The sequence below is a fragment of the Peromyscus maniculatus genome, chromosome 18 (genome assembly GCF_049852395.1).
Source record: "Peromyscus maniculatus bairdii isolate BWxNUB_F1_BW_parent chromosome 18, HU_Pman_BW_mat_3.1, whole genome shotgun sequence".
Classification (NCBI taxonomy): Eukaryota; Metazoa; Chordata; class Mammalia; order Rodentia; family Cricetidae; genus Peromyscus; species Peromyscus maniculatus.
Window position 1 is genome coordinate 15,079,501 of NC_134869.1, and position 16,944 is coordinate 15,096,444.

At 44.4% G+C, this 16,944-nt stretch overlaps 1 protein-coding gene across 2 annotated transcripts in view; it reads left to right on the top strand.

Moving 5' to 3' along the window:
* Window positions 1-9,832: 9,832 nt before the first annotated feature.
* The window catches only part of Bltp3b (bridge-like lipid transfer protein family member 3B), a 74,978-nt gene continuing 67,866 nt past the window's right edge, over window positions 9,833-16,944 (top strand). Inside the window, exon 1 of one of the 2 annotated variants that reach the window (XM_006979821.4) lies at window positions 9,833-10,285. In XM_006979821.4, the coding sequence (XP_006979883.1) occupies window positions 10,242-10,285 (44 nt within the window). In that variant the 5' untranslated portion in view covers window positions 9,833-10,241. The remainder of the gene's footprint in view (window positions 10,286-16,944) is intronic. The other variant, XM_015998449.3, reaches the window with a different exon arrangement.

A 16,944-nucleotide genomic window follows, 5' to 3' on the forward strand; every position in this document is an offset into this window, starting at 1 on the left:
TTTAATCCCAGCACTTGGGAGGCAGAGGCAGGCTGATCCCTGTGAGTTTGAGGGCAGCCTGGTCTACAGAGCGAGATCCAGGACAGTCAGGGCTACACAAAGAAAGGAAACCCTGTCTCAAAAAAACAGAGAGAGAGAGAGAGAGAGAGAGAGAGAGAGAGAGAGAGAGAGAGAGAGAGAGAGAAAGAAAAAGGAAGGAAGGAAGGAAGGAAGGAAGGAAGGAAGGAAGGAAGGAAGGAAAAGTTAATTAGGGTGTGGGAATGAAGCTCAGTGGTAGAGTGCTTTCAAAAGCCCTGGGTTTTGATCACCAGGAACAAAAAAAAAGGAAAACTGAATGTCTAAAGTTAATTTTTTCCAACATACTATTTTTATCCAACTCAACGCTGAAGTGATAAGACCTCAGGCTGAGGCAGGAGGATCACCTCTTCCAGCCCCACCTGGGCTACATAGCAAGTTCAAGGATGGCACTATGTGTAGCGTTCTAGTCTCAAAACCAACAAAATAAAAACTCCCTCCAAACAAAAAATGGATCAGGCTGTTTACTCCAATCCTGTCACACAAATCTTTTAAATCTTGTATCATACAGCAGCCATCATTTCTATTTGTTCCTCATCCTTCAACTGCGCTCTTGTGATCCTGTTTCTACCGTGCGCCAGCTCTCTCTCATTTAAACTTCCTTCTGGCTTTCCTCACCACTTACTGGCTTCTTGATCAAGATGATTCTTGATCTTGGCTTCAGTTATCATCGAATACAGGTGCTTCCTAAACCAGAATTTTCTGTCTGAAATGTTTTGCCCCCCAAATCCCCAGGAAGCCTTAAAGACAGAAAACTGAACACTAAATATCTCCAACAATCACTTGTCACCCACTTTTTACATGTCAGTTATTCGCATTCCTCCAAAATCCACCCGGTGCTCCAAGCTAAAAGCCCCAATTACTGTCCACTCATCTTTGACTAAATCTCCGGAATCTGTGATTGATCTGGCTTCATCTCTACCGGCACTTCCTTATCTTTCACCTGAAATAATGCACCAGCTTCTCAATGCCTTTCCAGCCTCCATTCTCTTTTCTCTTCTGAAATGAAAGCATAATGATTAGCAAGCATTTTTCTAAATCAGAGCTCTGATCAGCCTCCTGTGATGGTTTATATTGACTGCCAACTTGACAGGATGTGGAATTATCTTGGAGACAAATTTCTGGGCATGTATGTGAGGGATTATTCTAGTTCGATTCATTGTGATATGAAGACCCATTCAAACTTCCAGTCTGAAGTGGTTAATTGCTTTCTGGTTCCTGGCTGTGGATACCATGTAGATGGACCAGACTTGTCTCCATCACCCGCCACCATGATTTTTCTGCCATGACTGTACCCTCCAACTGTGAGCCAAATAATAATACTTCCTCCCTTAACTGAATTTTGTCAGTTATTGTTATACAGTAATGATAAAGGTAAGTGATACAGAATATTGGTACCAAGAAGTGGGACTGTTCCTGTGATAACCTAGCCGGGTAACTCTTAGGCCTTTGGAACGGATTTGCAAGAGGAATGTAGATAGTTTTGGAACTTTGGGGTAGAAAAGCCTTGGCATACTATAAGTGGAGCATGATGGGGCACTCCTGAAGAATTTTTGAAGACCAAAATACCAAGAGAAATGTAGGCAGTGATGCCCCAGATCTTGAGGATTTGGAGGAGAACAAGGACACTCAGAGGAGACTGGGCTAAAGTTCATTTATCTTATGTCCTCCCAAATAATCTAGCTATACTTCTGCCCATGTTCTCAGAGTTAATGTGAGGCTGAATACAGGAGTAATGGGCTAATTGGTTGGCAGAAATCATTTCTAGATAGGTTAGCATTCCGGCTATGAACAATCACTGCTTACTTCTCTTACCTAGTCTATAGTGTGTGTGTGTGTGTGTGTGTGTGTGTGTGTGTGTGTGTGTGTGAGAGAGAGAGAGAGAGAGAGAGAGAGAGAGAGAGAGAGAGAGAGAGAGAGAGAGAGAGCAAAAAGTGAATTCGAAAGATGTGTAAAATGTGCATTTTGGCAGGAAGCTTTGCACTGCAAAAGGTATTCTAAGGGCAAGACCCCGACCACTGAAGGCTCCATCTCTCAAAAATACACATTCATTTGAAGTGAAAGCCCAAACTGAGAGCTGCTGAAAGGATCCATGCCTCAAGGATAGCAGTTCTCAATCCGTGGGGCTCAACTCCTTTGGGTGATAGAGGCAGGTGGATCTCTGTGAGTTTGAGTCCAGCCTGATCTACACTGTGAGTGCTAAGACAGTCGGGGCTAGACAGAGAAAGCCTGCCTCAAAATAATTTTCGATACATGTATATAGTGTCTGTGCACATGTTTCTGTAAAGTGCCTTTATCTGCTGAGCCATCTCCTCAATCTTAATTTACAATCCAACCCAGTAATAGAGGTATGGTAGTAAATGCCTAACAGCTAGATCTCTGAGGATGGAAATAAGCCTTGGTGTGTAGTGTTTGGTAATTTTTATTATGTGAATAGACTACCATTATCATAGCTGATTTCAACCCACACTGCAGTCACAAAACAGGAGTCACAACTGGGAAGATGTAGATAATTGGTTCTTATGAGCAAGCCGAACCAGCTTCAGCACAAATAAAATCTCTGCCTCTCTTCACCTTCACACTTTGCACACCCCATTCCCATCCTTTGGCAGAGATATTTTTAAGTGTTTAAATCCAACTTCTTTTGTTTTGTTTACATTTAAAAAATATTTTTATGTGCATCAGTGTTTTGCTTGCATGTATGTCTGTGTGGTGGTGCCAGATCCCCTTGAACTGGAGTTACAGTTATGAATTGACATGTGGGTATTGGGGATTGAAACCAGGTCCTCTGGAAGAGCAGTCAGTATTCTTAACCACTGAGCCATCATTCCAGCCCTTTTAAAAATGTAATCTCTTTCCTTCTCCTCTTCCTTCCTTCTTTCCTTCCTTCCTTCCTTCTTCCCTTCCTTCCTTCCTCCTTCCCTTCCTTCCTCCTTCCCTTCCTTCCTCCTTCCCTTCCTTCCTCCTTTCCTTCCTTCCTTCTTTCCTTCCTTCCTTCCTTCCTTCTTCCCTTCCTTCCTTCTTTCCCTCCTTCCTTCCTTCCTTCCTTCCTTCCTTCCTTCCTTCCTTCCTTCCTTCCTTCCTTCCTCCCTTCCTTCCCTGATTTTTCAAGACAGGGTTTTTCTATGTAACTGCCCTGGCTGTCCTGGAACTTGCTCTGTAGAGGAGTGTGGGAGGCCAGCTCCCACCTTTTGAAGGGTTCTTATGAGAGAGGGATAAGAAAATATTAGATAGAAAGCGAGACCTAGTTGACGAGCAGACGGAAACACAGGTGACTTAAGGAGGGCCTAGATCAGTACCCAACAGCCCTTTCCGTTTATTCAAAAGGGCTTTTTATAACAATGCCAAGGGGTGGGGCAAAAGACCTCCCCCTTGCAAGATCAAAGCACACCGCACAGCCAAGTGCAGCCCCTTCCAAACACCTAGTAACCACGCCCATGGTCAAATCATCCCCTGATGCAGCCCTGCTGGGTAAAGCAAGCTCAGATTCTGGGACCTTGAGTCAGTTTTCACTAGGAAACCTCTGTGGGTCTCCTCAGATGAGGCTGGCCTTGAACTCACAGAGATCCACCTGTCTCTGCCTCCTGAGTGCTGGGATTAAAGGCATGTAAATCCAACTTTTTGTTTGTTTGTTTTTTGGAGACAGGGTTTCTTTGTGTGGTTTTTGGTGCCTGTCCTGGATCTCACGCTGTAGACCAGGCTGGCCTCAAACTCACAGAGATCCGCCTGGCTCTGCCTCCGGAATGCTGGGATTAAAGGCGTGTGCCACCAACACCTGGCATAAATCCAACTTTTAAAAGAGTCTTTAAGCATCATCTAAGTCTATAATGAATATATATATATAAGACTTAGGTTCTTGTATTAATATTTTTTCACAAATCTATGACCTATGTGCCCATTAAGTTTTTGTCCACTCTGCACAAACTAGAGTCACCTGAGGAAGGGGACTGTCCTTTAAGGAACTGCTTCTGTCAGACTGGTTGATGAGCCTGTCTATGGGGTATTTGCTTGATTGCTGATTATGTGGGGTGGGTTGTGCCATTCCTGGGCAGGTGGGCCCGGATTGGATAAGAAAAGTAGCTGAGCAAGCCAGAGGAAGCAAGCCGGTGAGCGGTGTTCCCCTTCCGTGGTCTGTGCTTCAAGATCTTGCCTCCAGGTTTCTTCGTGGAGCTCCAGCCCAGGCTTCCAGCAATGACGGATTGTAACCTCTCACCCAAATAAACCCTTTGCTCACACAAGTTGGCTGTGGTCAGTGTTTTATAATATCAACAGAGAGGCAAATTAGGACATTTGTTCATTATGAATTTGTTAGGACAATCATGTTCCCAACCTTTTAAAAATTTTGCTTTTTTTTTTCTTTTCTTTTCTGGTTCTATGGATCAAATCCAGAGCCTTATTTATTCTAGGCAAGTGCGATGCCACTGAATTAAATCTTACAGTCTGCAAATTGAATGCCGATTAGCAAACCTGTTCATTTTAAAGCACTACTAAATTTATACTAGTTTGAGGTACTTTGTGTTCCCTCTGTCAGGGAAGAGCCAGTGTGAACCGGTTATCGCTTATTTTCCACAATGAAACTGCAGCTGTAATTAATGACGGGTTCTATAGCAGTTGCTATTCGGAGAAGGAACTTTTGTGCTGTTCCAACTACAACCTTAGATCACCAACTGTTTATAGCGGTGACTTTCACACTTCAGTGCTTTGTCACACTTGGGTCCCATCTGTTTCACTCCCGCCTAGTGAGTTACGGATAGCTCCCATTTTGTTGTGTCCGGTGCCTTTCTGAGTCGCTTTATTAGCTTGAGTGATCTTTACATCATGAAGGCTTGTGCCCCCCCTGGGCTCAGAAAGGCTCAGTACCTTTCCTTTCCTGTTGTGTAAAATTCTGACAAGCCGTCTTTCAAATCCAAGTCTTTAATGCCAAAGTCAGTTATTATTTTTTTTCAAGCAAATTAAAGTGTCTTACTCGTCTTTTGAAATAATACCTCTGGATGAAAAAAAAAAGAGAGGAATGAGGACATGACAGCTGTGGGTATGCTTGAGGAGAAACTTTTATTACAGAAATGAGGAAGAAAACAGGCAGAGGGTTCACATTGAACCAGGCCAGTAGAATGATCCGAGCTGTGAGAGGAGACTGGGATACGGAGAACCAGAGAGGGACAAGCAGACCAAGAGGACCCGGTAGCCAAAAATCTCTGCGGTTATATAGGAATCAGGCTGGGCGAAGGAAAGCAGAAGCCCTGCCCCTGAGCTGGAGAGGCTCAGGGTAGGGGGCGTGGCTAAAAGTGCTGGGAGGAGCCACCGGTAGGTACCGAGTGAGACTTGTCCTGGGTTCCTTTGAGACCTGGCCACCTCTACTGCAAACTCTCCTGTTTTCGTGAAGCTTTCTGTTCTTTGTGTTCTCGTTATGCAACCAATAGTAACACCAGTGTGCGTCCAACTATGTGCACAATCTCATTTAGGCCTCACAAATTACCCAAAGTTAGATACTATTATCTCCTACAGGTGAAATAACAGCCTGGAAAAGCATTTAAAAAAAAAAAAAATCTTGCTCAAATTTACACAATGAAAAGTGTCTGAGGCAACATTTGAGCTAGAGTTGTGTCAGAGCTCTGGTTCTTGGTCACGTGACTCTACATCCACACTCGGATGTCCGCTCTTGGGCAGCAAAAACAGTTTCTACCTTTTAGTTTAGGCAACCCTAGTTTTTTGTTGTTGTTTTGTTTTAAATATCTGACACATGTTTATCGGGATGGTTTTCCACTTACCTCAGAGTGCTTTTTTTTTTATCCTGCTTCCTCCAGAAGGAACATCTTTCTGTCAGCCTTGTTCTTCCTCCTCCAGGCAGGCAGAGAAGAACAGGGGAGCTAAAACAGAAAAAAAAAAAAAAAAAAAAAGTGCGCACTTGGGGCTAAGGGCTGGGGTGGCTTTTCAGCAGCCTGGGCATCTCACAGCCTTGAACGAGGAGCTGGGGCCCCGCAGCTCCTCAGAAATGAGCTACTTCCTGCTTCCTCTCTCCTTTCTGGAGAGGGATGGAGGCGTCCCTTTGAAGAGGTGTCTTCTTATAGGGAGGCTGTCACTACCAGAAAGCCCCAGATATTTTTAAAGGCCTTGTTTTATAGTATATGATTAAATGTTAAAGTGATTCATCAACCCACATGCTACCTTTTCCATTCTCAAGGTGCGCCTTTCTGGCTCTCTCTCTGGTTCTGGCTCTCTTCCCCTCTCCCTCTTATTCTCCACTCAGCCTCTCTCATTGTCCTCAAGCTCCAGGCCTCCTATGGTCCTTCTGTCCCAACCCCCTGATTGGCTATTACTACAGGCACGTGGAGCCATCGTAATTCCACATCCCCGCTCCTCAAAACAAGTCAGGTCGTTTGATTATGCATTAACTATCCCCACCTCCAAACCCATAAACCTTCCTGCTACGCCCTCGGGAGGTAGTGCAATTTCTTTTCCCTTTTTAGACATAACTCTCGTTACTTTTGTCTCTGAAAAACACCGAGTTGTGGCTGGGTGACATGGAGGGATAGAATGTAACAGCTTTTCCTATTTCAACAATTTCCTTTTTTTTTTTAATAGAGAAAATTTCAAATGATTTTTACATACTCATTTATTTAGATACAAAAACCTAGCCAAGTAGATAAGCTGATATGATTACCCTATATTCTTCTACTGTTTTATACCTCAGCTGTATCTTTATAATTCCCTAGTTCATTTTCATTTTCCTTAGCTTACTTTGAAAATAATCCTTTCTGGGGCCGGGCGGTGGTGGCGCACGCCTTTAATCCCAGCACTCGGGAAGCAGAGGCAGGCAGATCTCTGTGAGTTCGAGGCCAGCTTGGGCTACAGAGTGAGTTCCAGGAAAGGCACAAAGCTACACAGAGAAACCCTGTCTCGAAAAACAAAAAAACAAAAAAAACAAAAAAAAAGAAAGAAAATAATCCTGATACACACACACACACACACACACACACATATCTGAGTTGGCTAAAGGTGCAGCGATTTCCCATATCTGCCTATAACTTTTAAAAATTCCCATTAAAAATGAACAGTTACTAACTTTGTGTGGGGGATAGCATTCTGTCGCTGAGCTACACCCCCAGCCCTTTGCAGGCTTTTGTTCTGTTTTGTTGATCTCACCAAGTCACTCAGTTCTGGCCATGAACTTGCCTTTTCACTAGTTACAGTTCTAGGCATGCACCGTCATGCATTTTTAAGCTTTTAAAATTAAGTTTTTCACACTATATCAGAGTTATATTTGACATTTGAGTTCTATGTCCACACAAAACAGGTGTATCGGCTGGGCAGTGGTGGTGCCCGCCTTTAATCCCAGCACTCGGGAGCCAGAGGCAGGTGGATCTCTGTGAGTTCGAGGCCAGCCTGGTCTATTGAGTGACTTCTAGAACAGCCAGAGCTACACAAAGAAACCCTGTCTCGAAAAACCAAACAAACAACCCCCCCACAAAAAACCCAAAAACCAAAAACCAAACAAACAAAAAAACAAACCCAGGCATATCTCTCAATAAACTAGAAGATAAGTGGTATATAAGTGTCCTTTTAGGTATGTTTTTAAAATCAAAGTGGTCCAAAAATTTTTTAAAGAGGCTAAAGATTAATTTCACCCATCTCTTTTCTAACTTTTACATATACCTGTGTGCACTCCACGTGCATATAAACCAAAACTTCTAGTGTAGGCAGACAACTGCTGTCGTCAGAGCTGTTATGACTCTGTAAGAAGCTCAGGGCAGAGGAAAGGTACCTGTGGGTGTTGGCAGTTTGAATTGCACCAGACTATCCAGTCTGTACTGTGCTCAGAGACTGACCTGGACCTTAGGAATGCTTTAACTTCCTTGTAGTCTGTTTTGTTGTTCTGTACTTGTTTGTTCTTATAGTTCATAATCAGGACAAAGCTAGTCAAAAAAAAAAAAAAAGAAAAAGAAAGGAAAAGGAAAAGAAAAACAGTGTTTGTTACCTGTAAACCTCAATCAAATGTTGCTTTTAACATTTATTCTTCTGTAAATACAGCTGATTTCCACCTACAGTTATTTTTAAGATAAGACACTCTTTGTCGGCTGAATAGAGGGGTTGGGTCTGGGGTGAGGAACATTATCTTATCCAAGCACAGGGACTGAGAAGAGCAGTGTTCCAGGAGGAGACTGTGGATGAGTTACCTGGCCAGGGACAGGACGTGGCCAGCTGTAGGCAGCCGTCTCTGGTCTAGCAAAGCTCTAAATCACAACACCTGACTGTCATGCCAGCCCCCAAGGAGGAGTCGGTCCCATAACAGGCATTTTTATGAGTCGTTAAGGGTCACAGGTCCACGGAGTTCAATTTCTGCTTTGGAGTTAGTTTTTAAAACCTTATTTATTTATTTATTTATTTATTTATTTATTTATTTATTTATTTATTTATTTATTTATTTATTTATTTTGGAGAGGCTGTTGCTATGCAGATCATGATGGCCTCAAACTTACATCAATCTTCCTGCCTCTGTTGCCAAAGTGTTGATCACCTTTGCATCACCCTACCCAGCTCGACTACTTCCAAATATCTCAGATGGCTTTTGTGGTGAATTCTTGTTTGCTAACCTGGCATGCTTCGTGCATTGATAACTATAACAAGGTTGTTTTTCACCTCAAGTGACTGCATTGCCTGACTGCCAACTATATATGAAATATTTATATCTTTTCCCCAAACCTGCTTCTGTAACAGATGACCAGCAAAAAATGGCCCAGTCACAGCAACAAGTACCTACTTCGGCTCATGCTCAACCATCTACGAGAGCAGATCTTATATTTTAAGGATGATTAAAAGTGAGGCTAACTGGCTGGGGGAGCTGGCTTAGCAGTCACGAAAGCATGAGGACTTGAATGGAATCTGCATAAAGCCAGGTGTCTGTATTCCCAGCACTCTTTAGGCAAGATGAGGGAGGCAACAAGAGAATCCTAGGAGAGCCAGTTAACCTGGAGTCTGCAAGCAGCTGTTAAGGAAACCATAGAACGTGAGGACTGCCGCCCAGGGCTGTTCCCTGACCTCCACTTGTGTGCCCAAAGTTTCGTACATATTCACACACACACACACACACACACACACACACACACACACACACACACACACACACACACACAAAGTGAAGCTAAAAGCGAAAATAATCTTTCCAGGTTAACCACAGCTGGAAAAATATTAACCAGGACTTCAATATGGGCATTCCATTTAACAATGTGTGTGTGTGTGTGTGTGTGTGTGTGTGTGTGTGTGTGTGTGTGTGTGTGTGTTAGGGACGCACAAGTGGAGGCCGGAGAATTTCTTTCGGGATCAGTTCTCTCCTTCATGGTGGTCTGGGCATGAAGCTCAAGTCATGAGGTTTGCATGGCAAGCGCTTTTACTGGCTGAGCCATCTCACTGGCCCCAGACATTCTAATTTCTAGGTCTTTAGATGTATTCTATTTAATAGGACGTGCTGTCAATTTTACTTCTTTTAGGGTTAGAATAAATAAAGGAAACACTGTATTACAGCTGTTGGCTAAGGGGAAAAGATCTTTAGCAAAAGAAAAGAAACTGAGGTAATACGCTGAGATGGTCAAAAGGGCAACGCCAACCAAGCTACTTATGGAGCCGAAAGTTGAGATCGGAGGAAATGGAGTAAGACGTGGGAGAGAAAGTCAGCAATGGAGGCAAAGACACGATTAGAGAGAGGTGAAGAAACGATGAAAGCCCCAGGAGCTCCTGGGAATGGGAGTCCATGGATCCTGCTGGATCAGGGCAGCGGAGGACCCGGGTAGGAGTCCGAAGAGAGACCTGCGGGACGCAGGGAGCTCCCCCAGGTCCCGCCCACCTCGAGCTCGCTCCGCCCCCGACCCTTCGCTCCGCCCCCCGACTCCTCTCCCCGCCCCCGGTCTCTTAGGTGATGCTGCAGCCAAGATGGCGCTGGCGGCGTCCGCGGCGGCCTGAGCGTCATGCTCCGGGCTCTCGGCGGCGGCTGCGGCGGCTGCGGCCTCGGCCAGGGCCTCGAGTCTCTCCCGAGAGTGAGCGCTCCGGCGGGGCCTCTCCCCCGGCCCGGTGAGGCGGGACCGAGAGGAGGCCGCCGCGAAGAGAGGAGGAGGAGGAGGAGGCTGTGAGGAGCAAAACAGCGAGAGAGCGGCGCTCGAGCCCCGGCGGGCACCATGGCTGGGATCATCAAGAAACAGATCCTGAAGCACCTCTCCAGGTCAGCGAGCGAGCGAGCGTTGCGAGCCGGGCCCCTCCGCTGGCCGCCGGGGTCCCGGGCTCTCCCGGCCGCTGGTGGCGCCCCCCGGCCGGCCCCTCTCCACGAAGTCACGCGGAGGGTGGCCGGGGCTCGGCGGGCCGGGGTCTCCGCCGGAATGACGTCCCCTGGCGTCACCCAGGTGCTGGGCTGGGACCGGGTCGGGCTCGGCAGCTCCCGGGGCTCGGAGGGAGGCGAGCGGTTCCGTTACCCGAGGACTGCTGGGGTGTGTGGTGTGTGTGTATTCGTGGACTCTCGGGGCTGAGGCTGCCGTCCCGGGGAAACGTTCACCTTGCGATTGTTCCTACCTGGCGTCCCTCTCTCTGTTGCATGGGAGGGTGTGCTTGTTTGCACAACCGGGATTTTTTGTTTTGGGTAAATAAAGCAAGAGTTTCTCAGCTCGGGCAAGTTCTTCGCCGAGTCGTTTCAGTGCCCGCATCGTTCTTGCTGGAGAGTTTTCGGGTTTTGCTTCCGAGGACCCTTTTAATTTCAGGGAGTTAACGCCTCTGGTGTTTGAACCCAAGGCGGATCATTCTTTCCATTTCATAACACAGTTTTAGTCAGAAACATGACTCAGTAAACTGGCAGTTTGTTACTGCTCTCGGCTTCTCCATATTTGTCTCAAGACACAGGCTAAATGTAGGATCCGGTTCCAAGTTGGTGACAGGGAATTCAGAGCCCTTGCTGTAGGATCTCTCCCTCTCTCTGTTATTTGTAAGTTAATGAATACTTTTAACTGATTAAAGGAGGTATAATGATAGACTTTTATAGTAAACATAAGTCTTCATTCTCCCGATTTATTTATACTCCAGGTGATACACTCACTGAGAACATACTGAATAAAAACAATACTGTGATTCAGCAGATATTTCCTTGACATTAGATTGAATAAAATTTAATACATATAGTATGTGTGCATAAAAGTAACGAACTGTAGCAAAGTTTGTGACCGGGTCTTTGGTTCTTAAGATCACTAATTAGAAAGTGTGTGTGTGTGTGTGTGTGTGTGTATTTGAAACAGGTTATGTAGCTCAGGCTGTCCTGTAACTCATGCATGACAAATCCCAGGCTACCCTCAAGCTCAGTGTCATCCCACCTTAGCTTCCTGAGTACTTCCTGAGGTCTGCGCTACCACGCCTTGTTGGGAATTTCTTTTAAAATTATGTAGACAGTGCAATACTGAGTCATCTTATTTTGGAAGCGAGTTTTAGCTCTTTAAAATAATGTTTATGACTTAGGTAAGTCTGATTCATATGAGGTACATTTACTTACCCTTTCTTAAATCTAGTTCTATAATTCCGATCCAGAGGCAATGGTTTGATTGCTTATTTCTTTTCCAAGGATAATGGTGCTGTACCACTCTGTGTGCCTAGAAGAAAATTTAATTCAATCGATAAGTGCCTTAGGGCATTATCCTTTAATTCTCTTGTACAAGTCCATTTGGGAAGATTAAGAGCGGGAGTGTAATGGCTTACTTTATAACATAGATAATATCCGCATACTTAGAGTTAAGTACTTAGGATTACTTATAATCTTCATGATTTCTTACACCTGTGTGGTAAATAGTAATGAGCATTTCTTTTCAAATGAGAAAGTTTCTAGAACACTAGCGTTCTCTTTCTTTTTAATGGAGAAATCATTTGCAGTTTATTTTTTTAAGATTATTATTTTATTTTTACATTTACTTACTGTGTGTGTCCAAGTGTGTACATACGTGCTTGATCCAGCCAATGTATGGGCGTCTGAGGACAGCTTGAAGAAGTTGGTTCTCACCTACTACCATATGTGTTCTGGAGATGGGACTCAGTTTACCAAGCTGGTAGAGTGCTTGCCTATCATGCAGGAAGCATTGGGTTCAATCTCCAACATTTTATAACCTGGGAGTGACGAGACATTCCTATAATCTCAGCACCTAGGAGGTGGAGGTTATCAATTCAAAGTTATCCTCAGAAGCTCAAGGTCATCCTTAGCATCATACAGACTTTGAGGCCAGCCTGGAATACTGAAATACATTGGGGGAGGGAAGTCAGTACCTGTCCTGTCATAGAAAAGAAGAATTAGGAAAATGTCCAAGTCCTTTGAGGCTCTTTTGTAGGGACTCATCCAGGAAGAAGTCTGTCTCGATCAGTGGTCCTCAACCTTCCTGATGTTGTGACCCTTTAATATAGTTCCTCATGTTGTGGTGACCCCCAACCACAAAATTATTGCTACTTCATAACTGTATTTTCTACTGTTATGAATCATAATGTAAACATCTGATATGCAGGATATCTGATATGTCATCCCTATGAAAAGGTTATTTGACTCTGGAGGGGTCGTGACCCACAGGTTGAGAACCATTGGTCTAGAAAAAATTAGAATGCGCACTCTGAACGAACCATAAGATTTTAAGATTGAAACTAGCACTATTGGAGGCTGGGCAATACTTTTGAAGTTGGCGTGTTGGAAAAGTGTGGACAAGGAATTGTTTTATAAGAGACTGGCACATACTTGAAGTAAATACTGAATGATTTGAGCATTGTCAATCCACATCTCTGTTTCTTGCCTAATATTTGTTTTCTGAGTGCCTCTTACGTTAATGAAAAGCTGTGTACTTGCCTGATCTGAACTATGATCTGAACCCCCAGAGTGTGGTGAGAACAAGGAAGAGGTTAGAAGTGCTATATTTTTAAGAGAAATGAAACAGGAAAAGCCATTTAAGGAGAAATTACCAAAGTATTGTAGACTAGAACAGGGTATGTGTTGAAGGTAGTTACAGGGGAATCTTTTTTCTTCCACTCCCCCCATAAGGGAATACGAAGTTCTTTAAAATGTTCAAACAAATAGAAGAAAGGAAGATCGAGCAGGAAGTACCTTTCATTTCACCTTTAGACCTTTTTATTTGTTACTCTGTGTCTCTGTGTACACATGTGTAGATATGTGCGCAGGGACAAAAGATTCACTTTTAATTCAGCCAGAACCTGAAAAATGATAACAACGATCCAAGTACAAGTGCTCCCTTCCTGCCCCTTAGCCTCAGGACGTAGTATATTACGTTTCTGGAGATGAGTTCGCCTGGTAGACTGCACCTCGTCTGGGTGGAGCCTTTATCTTGTTTGAAGCTGTGATTGTCAATCGCTGCACTTTGTTCCTTGCGGGACATTTGGCAATGTTTTTGATTACTATGACTTGGAAGGTGGTTCCGTTGGCACCCGGTAGGTAGAGAAGCTAGACACTATCATGCACAGCACAGAGACCTCTTAAAATAAAAACTCATTGGGACCAAATGTCAGCAGCTGAAGAGCTGAGAAACTGGTTTAAAATATGTAGCTGTGTATCAAATGGTTGAGCTAGATAACTTTGCTAGCTAAGGCTGCTTTGTCTGCAAACAACCGAAATGTGGCTATTTATGTAAAAGGGAAATGTAGTTGAAGCTGTTGGGTGGGTCACAGATTCAGGGGAAGATCTGACCACAAACCCTGAGACAGGCGGACGCCACTGAGGCTCTGTGACTGTCCCTGGGAGAGGCCCTGGACCTTTATCTTCAGCAGGGTCTGTCAGCTCCTTAGATGAGACATCTTAGACGAGACAGTTCTAGACAGTTCTTTGCTGTTGAGGACTCTTCCACACAGTGTGGGTGTGCGGTGTTGAGTATTTCTAAGAGTTTCCAAAAGTTCCCTGAGACGTAAAATTGCTCCGGTTGAAAATTGCTCCTTTGGCAATTGACCTCTTTCTTAGGACTCTTACTCTCTGATCTTTCCTGCCAACTTCTAAATTCTTGGGAGACAAAATCTTTATGGCCCAATTCTAGCTATTCATAGATCAATTTGTGGTGACAAAGAGTTGAACAGTGTCTTAGTTCCCTTTCTGTAACTGTGAGGCGACACCATGACCAAGGTAACTCACAAAAGAAATCATTGAGTTGGGAGCTTACATTTCCAGAAGGTGTGTCTGTGACCATCATGGTGGGGAGCATGGCAGCAGGCAGTCAGACATAACACTGGGACGGTAGCCGAGAGCTCATGTCCTTACCCACAAGTAGGAGGCAGTGAGAAAGTTAACTGGGAATAACAAGAACTTTTGAAAGTCCAAAGCCTGCCCGCAGTGACTCACCTCCTCCGATAAGGCCACACCTCGTAATCCTTCCTAGACAGCTCCACCAACTGAGGACCAAGCATTCAAATAGATAAGCCTGTAAGGGGCATTCTCATTCAGACCACCACTGACAGCGAAGATCTGGTTATGGAGAGAATGATTTTGAATCAAGATTGCTGCTCATTTTGATGTCAGTAATAGGCTTAACTAAATTAGGTTTTCATGGGCCTCATTTGCTGTGTTAAGGAAATTGAACTTCGTTCCTGGTGTGTGTGTGTGACTGCTAATAGAAGGATGGTTAATAAAGAAGTCTTGTTTGTGGAGTCTAGGTCTGGGAACAATATGTGAAGTGGAAATATAGCATCCACAAATGAGCTTGGAGTAGCTTACGTTGAACACCAATGTATCGAAAGGATGCTGATATCCTTCAGAACCTGGTGTCTGTCTGTTGCTGTGTTTGGAGAACCAGGTTTGGAGAGTCTCTGGATCCAGCCAGCTGCGAGGGTGGGAAGAGGAGAGGCTTCTGTGTCTCAGTATGAGTTGTTTTGTAAACTAACGGGGGGGGGGGGGGGGCGGCGCAGTTTAAAGGGCGATCGCAGGCTGGGGAGATGACTTGTGGGTACAGTGCTTGCTTCACAACCCTGAGGACCTGAGTTCAGATCCCTCGCACCCACATAACAGCCTGATGGAGCAGCATGTCTTTAATCCCAGGGCTGGGACGGTGGAGACAGGAGACTCCCTAGAGCTTGCTGGCCAGCGAATCCAGCTGAATTGGTGAGCTCCAGGTTCACTGAGACAGTCTATCTCAAAATATTGGAAAAAAAATGAGGTGGAGAGTGATTGAGGTATTAACCTTTGACCTCCACATCTGTGTGCACATATGTGTATTCACATACAAGTATGTACACAGTTACTTTCTTAAGTAATTATGCCACTATTCAAAGACTAAGTTTTCACATGCTTTTTTGTTGTTGTTTGGTTTATTTTGAGGCAAGTTCTTGCTATATAGATATCACAGCTTTGCTTAAAACACTTAATGTTTTCTAAGTGTTTCGTTTATTGTGGGTGGTGGGTGCAGGCATGCCATGGTGTGCATGTGGAAAGTTAGAGGACAACTTGTGGGAGTCGGATCTCTTCCGTGTAGGTCCTGGGAACGTAACTCAGGTCATCAGGTTTGGTGGCAAGCATCCGTCCTCACTGCACCATCTCCGAAACCATGCTTGGGCCTGCTGATCTTCCTGCCTCCAGCTGCCACGTGCTGTCAATTCAGCCTTGGCCTCGACCTCTGGCACGCTTGCTTCACTTTGTGAGAAAGCTTGATACTTTGTGTATAGATATGTATTCCAGGTCCTGAGCACTTACATGTACAACATGTGGAACATTACAGATGCAAGGATGATTTTAATTGATTATATTCGGGTCTAGGAAGCATTAATAGGGCTTATAGCCCATTTCTAAATTATACTGCTGTATGAAATTTGTGGGAGTTGGTTTACTTAGATCAGGTAACTAAGAGAAAACTGAGTTACTTTTTAGACAAATGAATTTACTTTTATAAGATTTGAGATTATTTAAAAGTAATTTTGAGCCAGGTGGTGGTGGCACACGCCTTTAATCCCAGCACTTGGGAGGCAGAGCCAGGCAGATCTCTGTGAGTTTGAGGCCAGTCTGGTCTACAGAGTGAGATCTAGGACAGGCACCAAAAACTACACAGAAACCCTATCTCGAAAAACAAAAACAAAACAAAACAAAAAGGTAATTTTTTTTATAGTATTCATTTTAATGTAACCCCTAGTGATGTATATGTATATTAGTTTTTTTTAAAGATTTATTTATTTATGTATGTGAGTGTTCTGTCTTCCTGTACATCTTCATGACAAAAGAGGGCATCAGATCCCATTGTAAATGGTTCTAAGCCACCATATGGTTGCTGGGAATTGAACTCAGGACCTCTGGAAGAGCAACCAGTGCTCTTAACCACTGAGCCATCTCTCCAGCCCTGTATATTAGTTTTTAAGCAAATATATAAAGAGTGCCTGCTTTATATAAAATACTGCTCTGTAGTACTAAGAATATTGCAATGAGAAAGATAGATAAAAATCCCCACACTTGTGGCGTTTACATTTGAATAAACAGTACTTAGTGAAACGTGTAACAGTATGTGTTAAGTGCTATTTTAAGTCACAGAAAGGGATGGGAAGCTAGGGATGGGTTTCGAGTTAGTCTTGAGTGTGGTGGTCAGCAGTGTGCGGCTGGAAAGTATTGGCAGACACCTGGAAGAGGTGATGGAGCAAACGCCAACAGCCCTGAGGGTGGTGCCTTGTCCTTTGGAAAGGTGCTGAGGCCTCCTGTGAGGTGAACCAGAGTGGGGTAGGAAAGGAAACACAGGCTGCGGCTGGGGATAGCGTACCTCCGGGGCAAGGAGCTTGTTTGGCATGCTTCCAGCCCTGGGTTTGATCCTCACCTGACAAATACCAAGTCCAGGCCATGCTGAAGTACAAATACCAAAGATGTAGGATCTCCAGCTTGGGGTGTAGAATCTTGGCTAG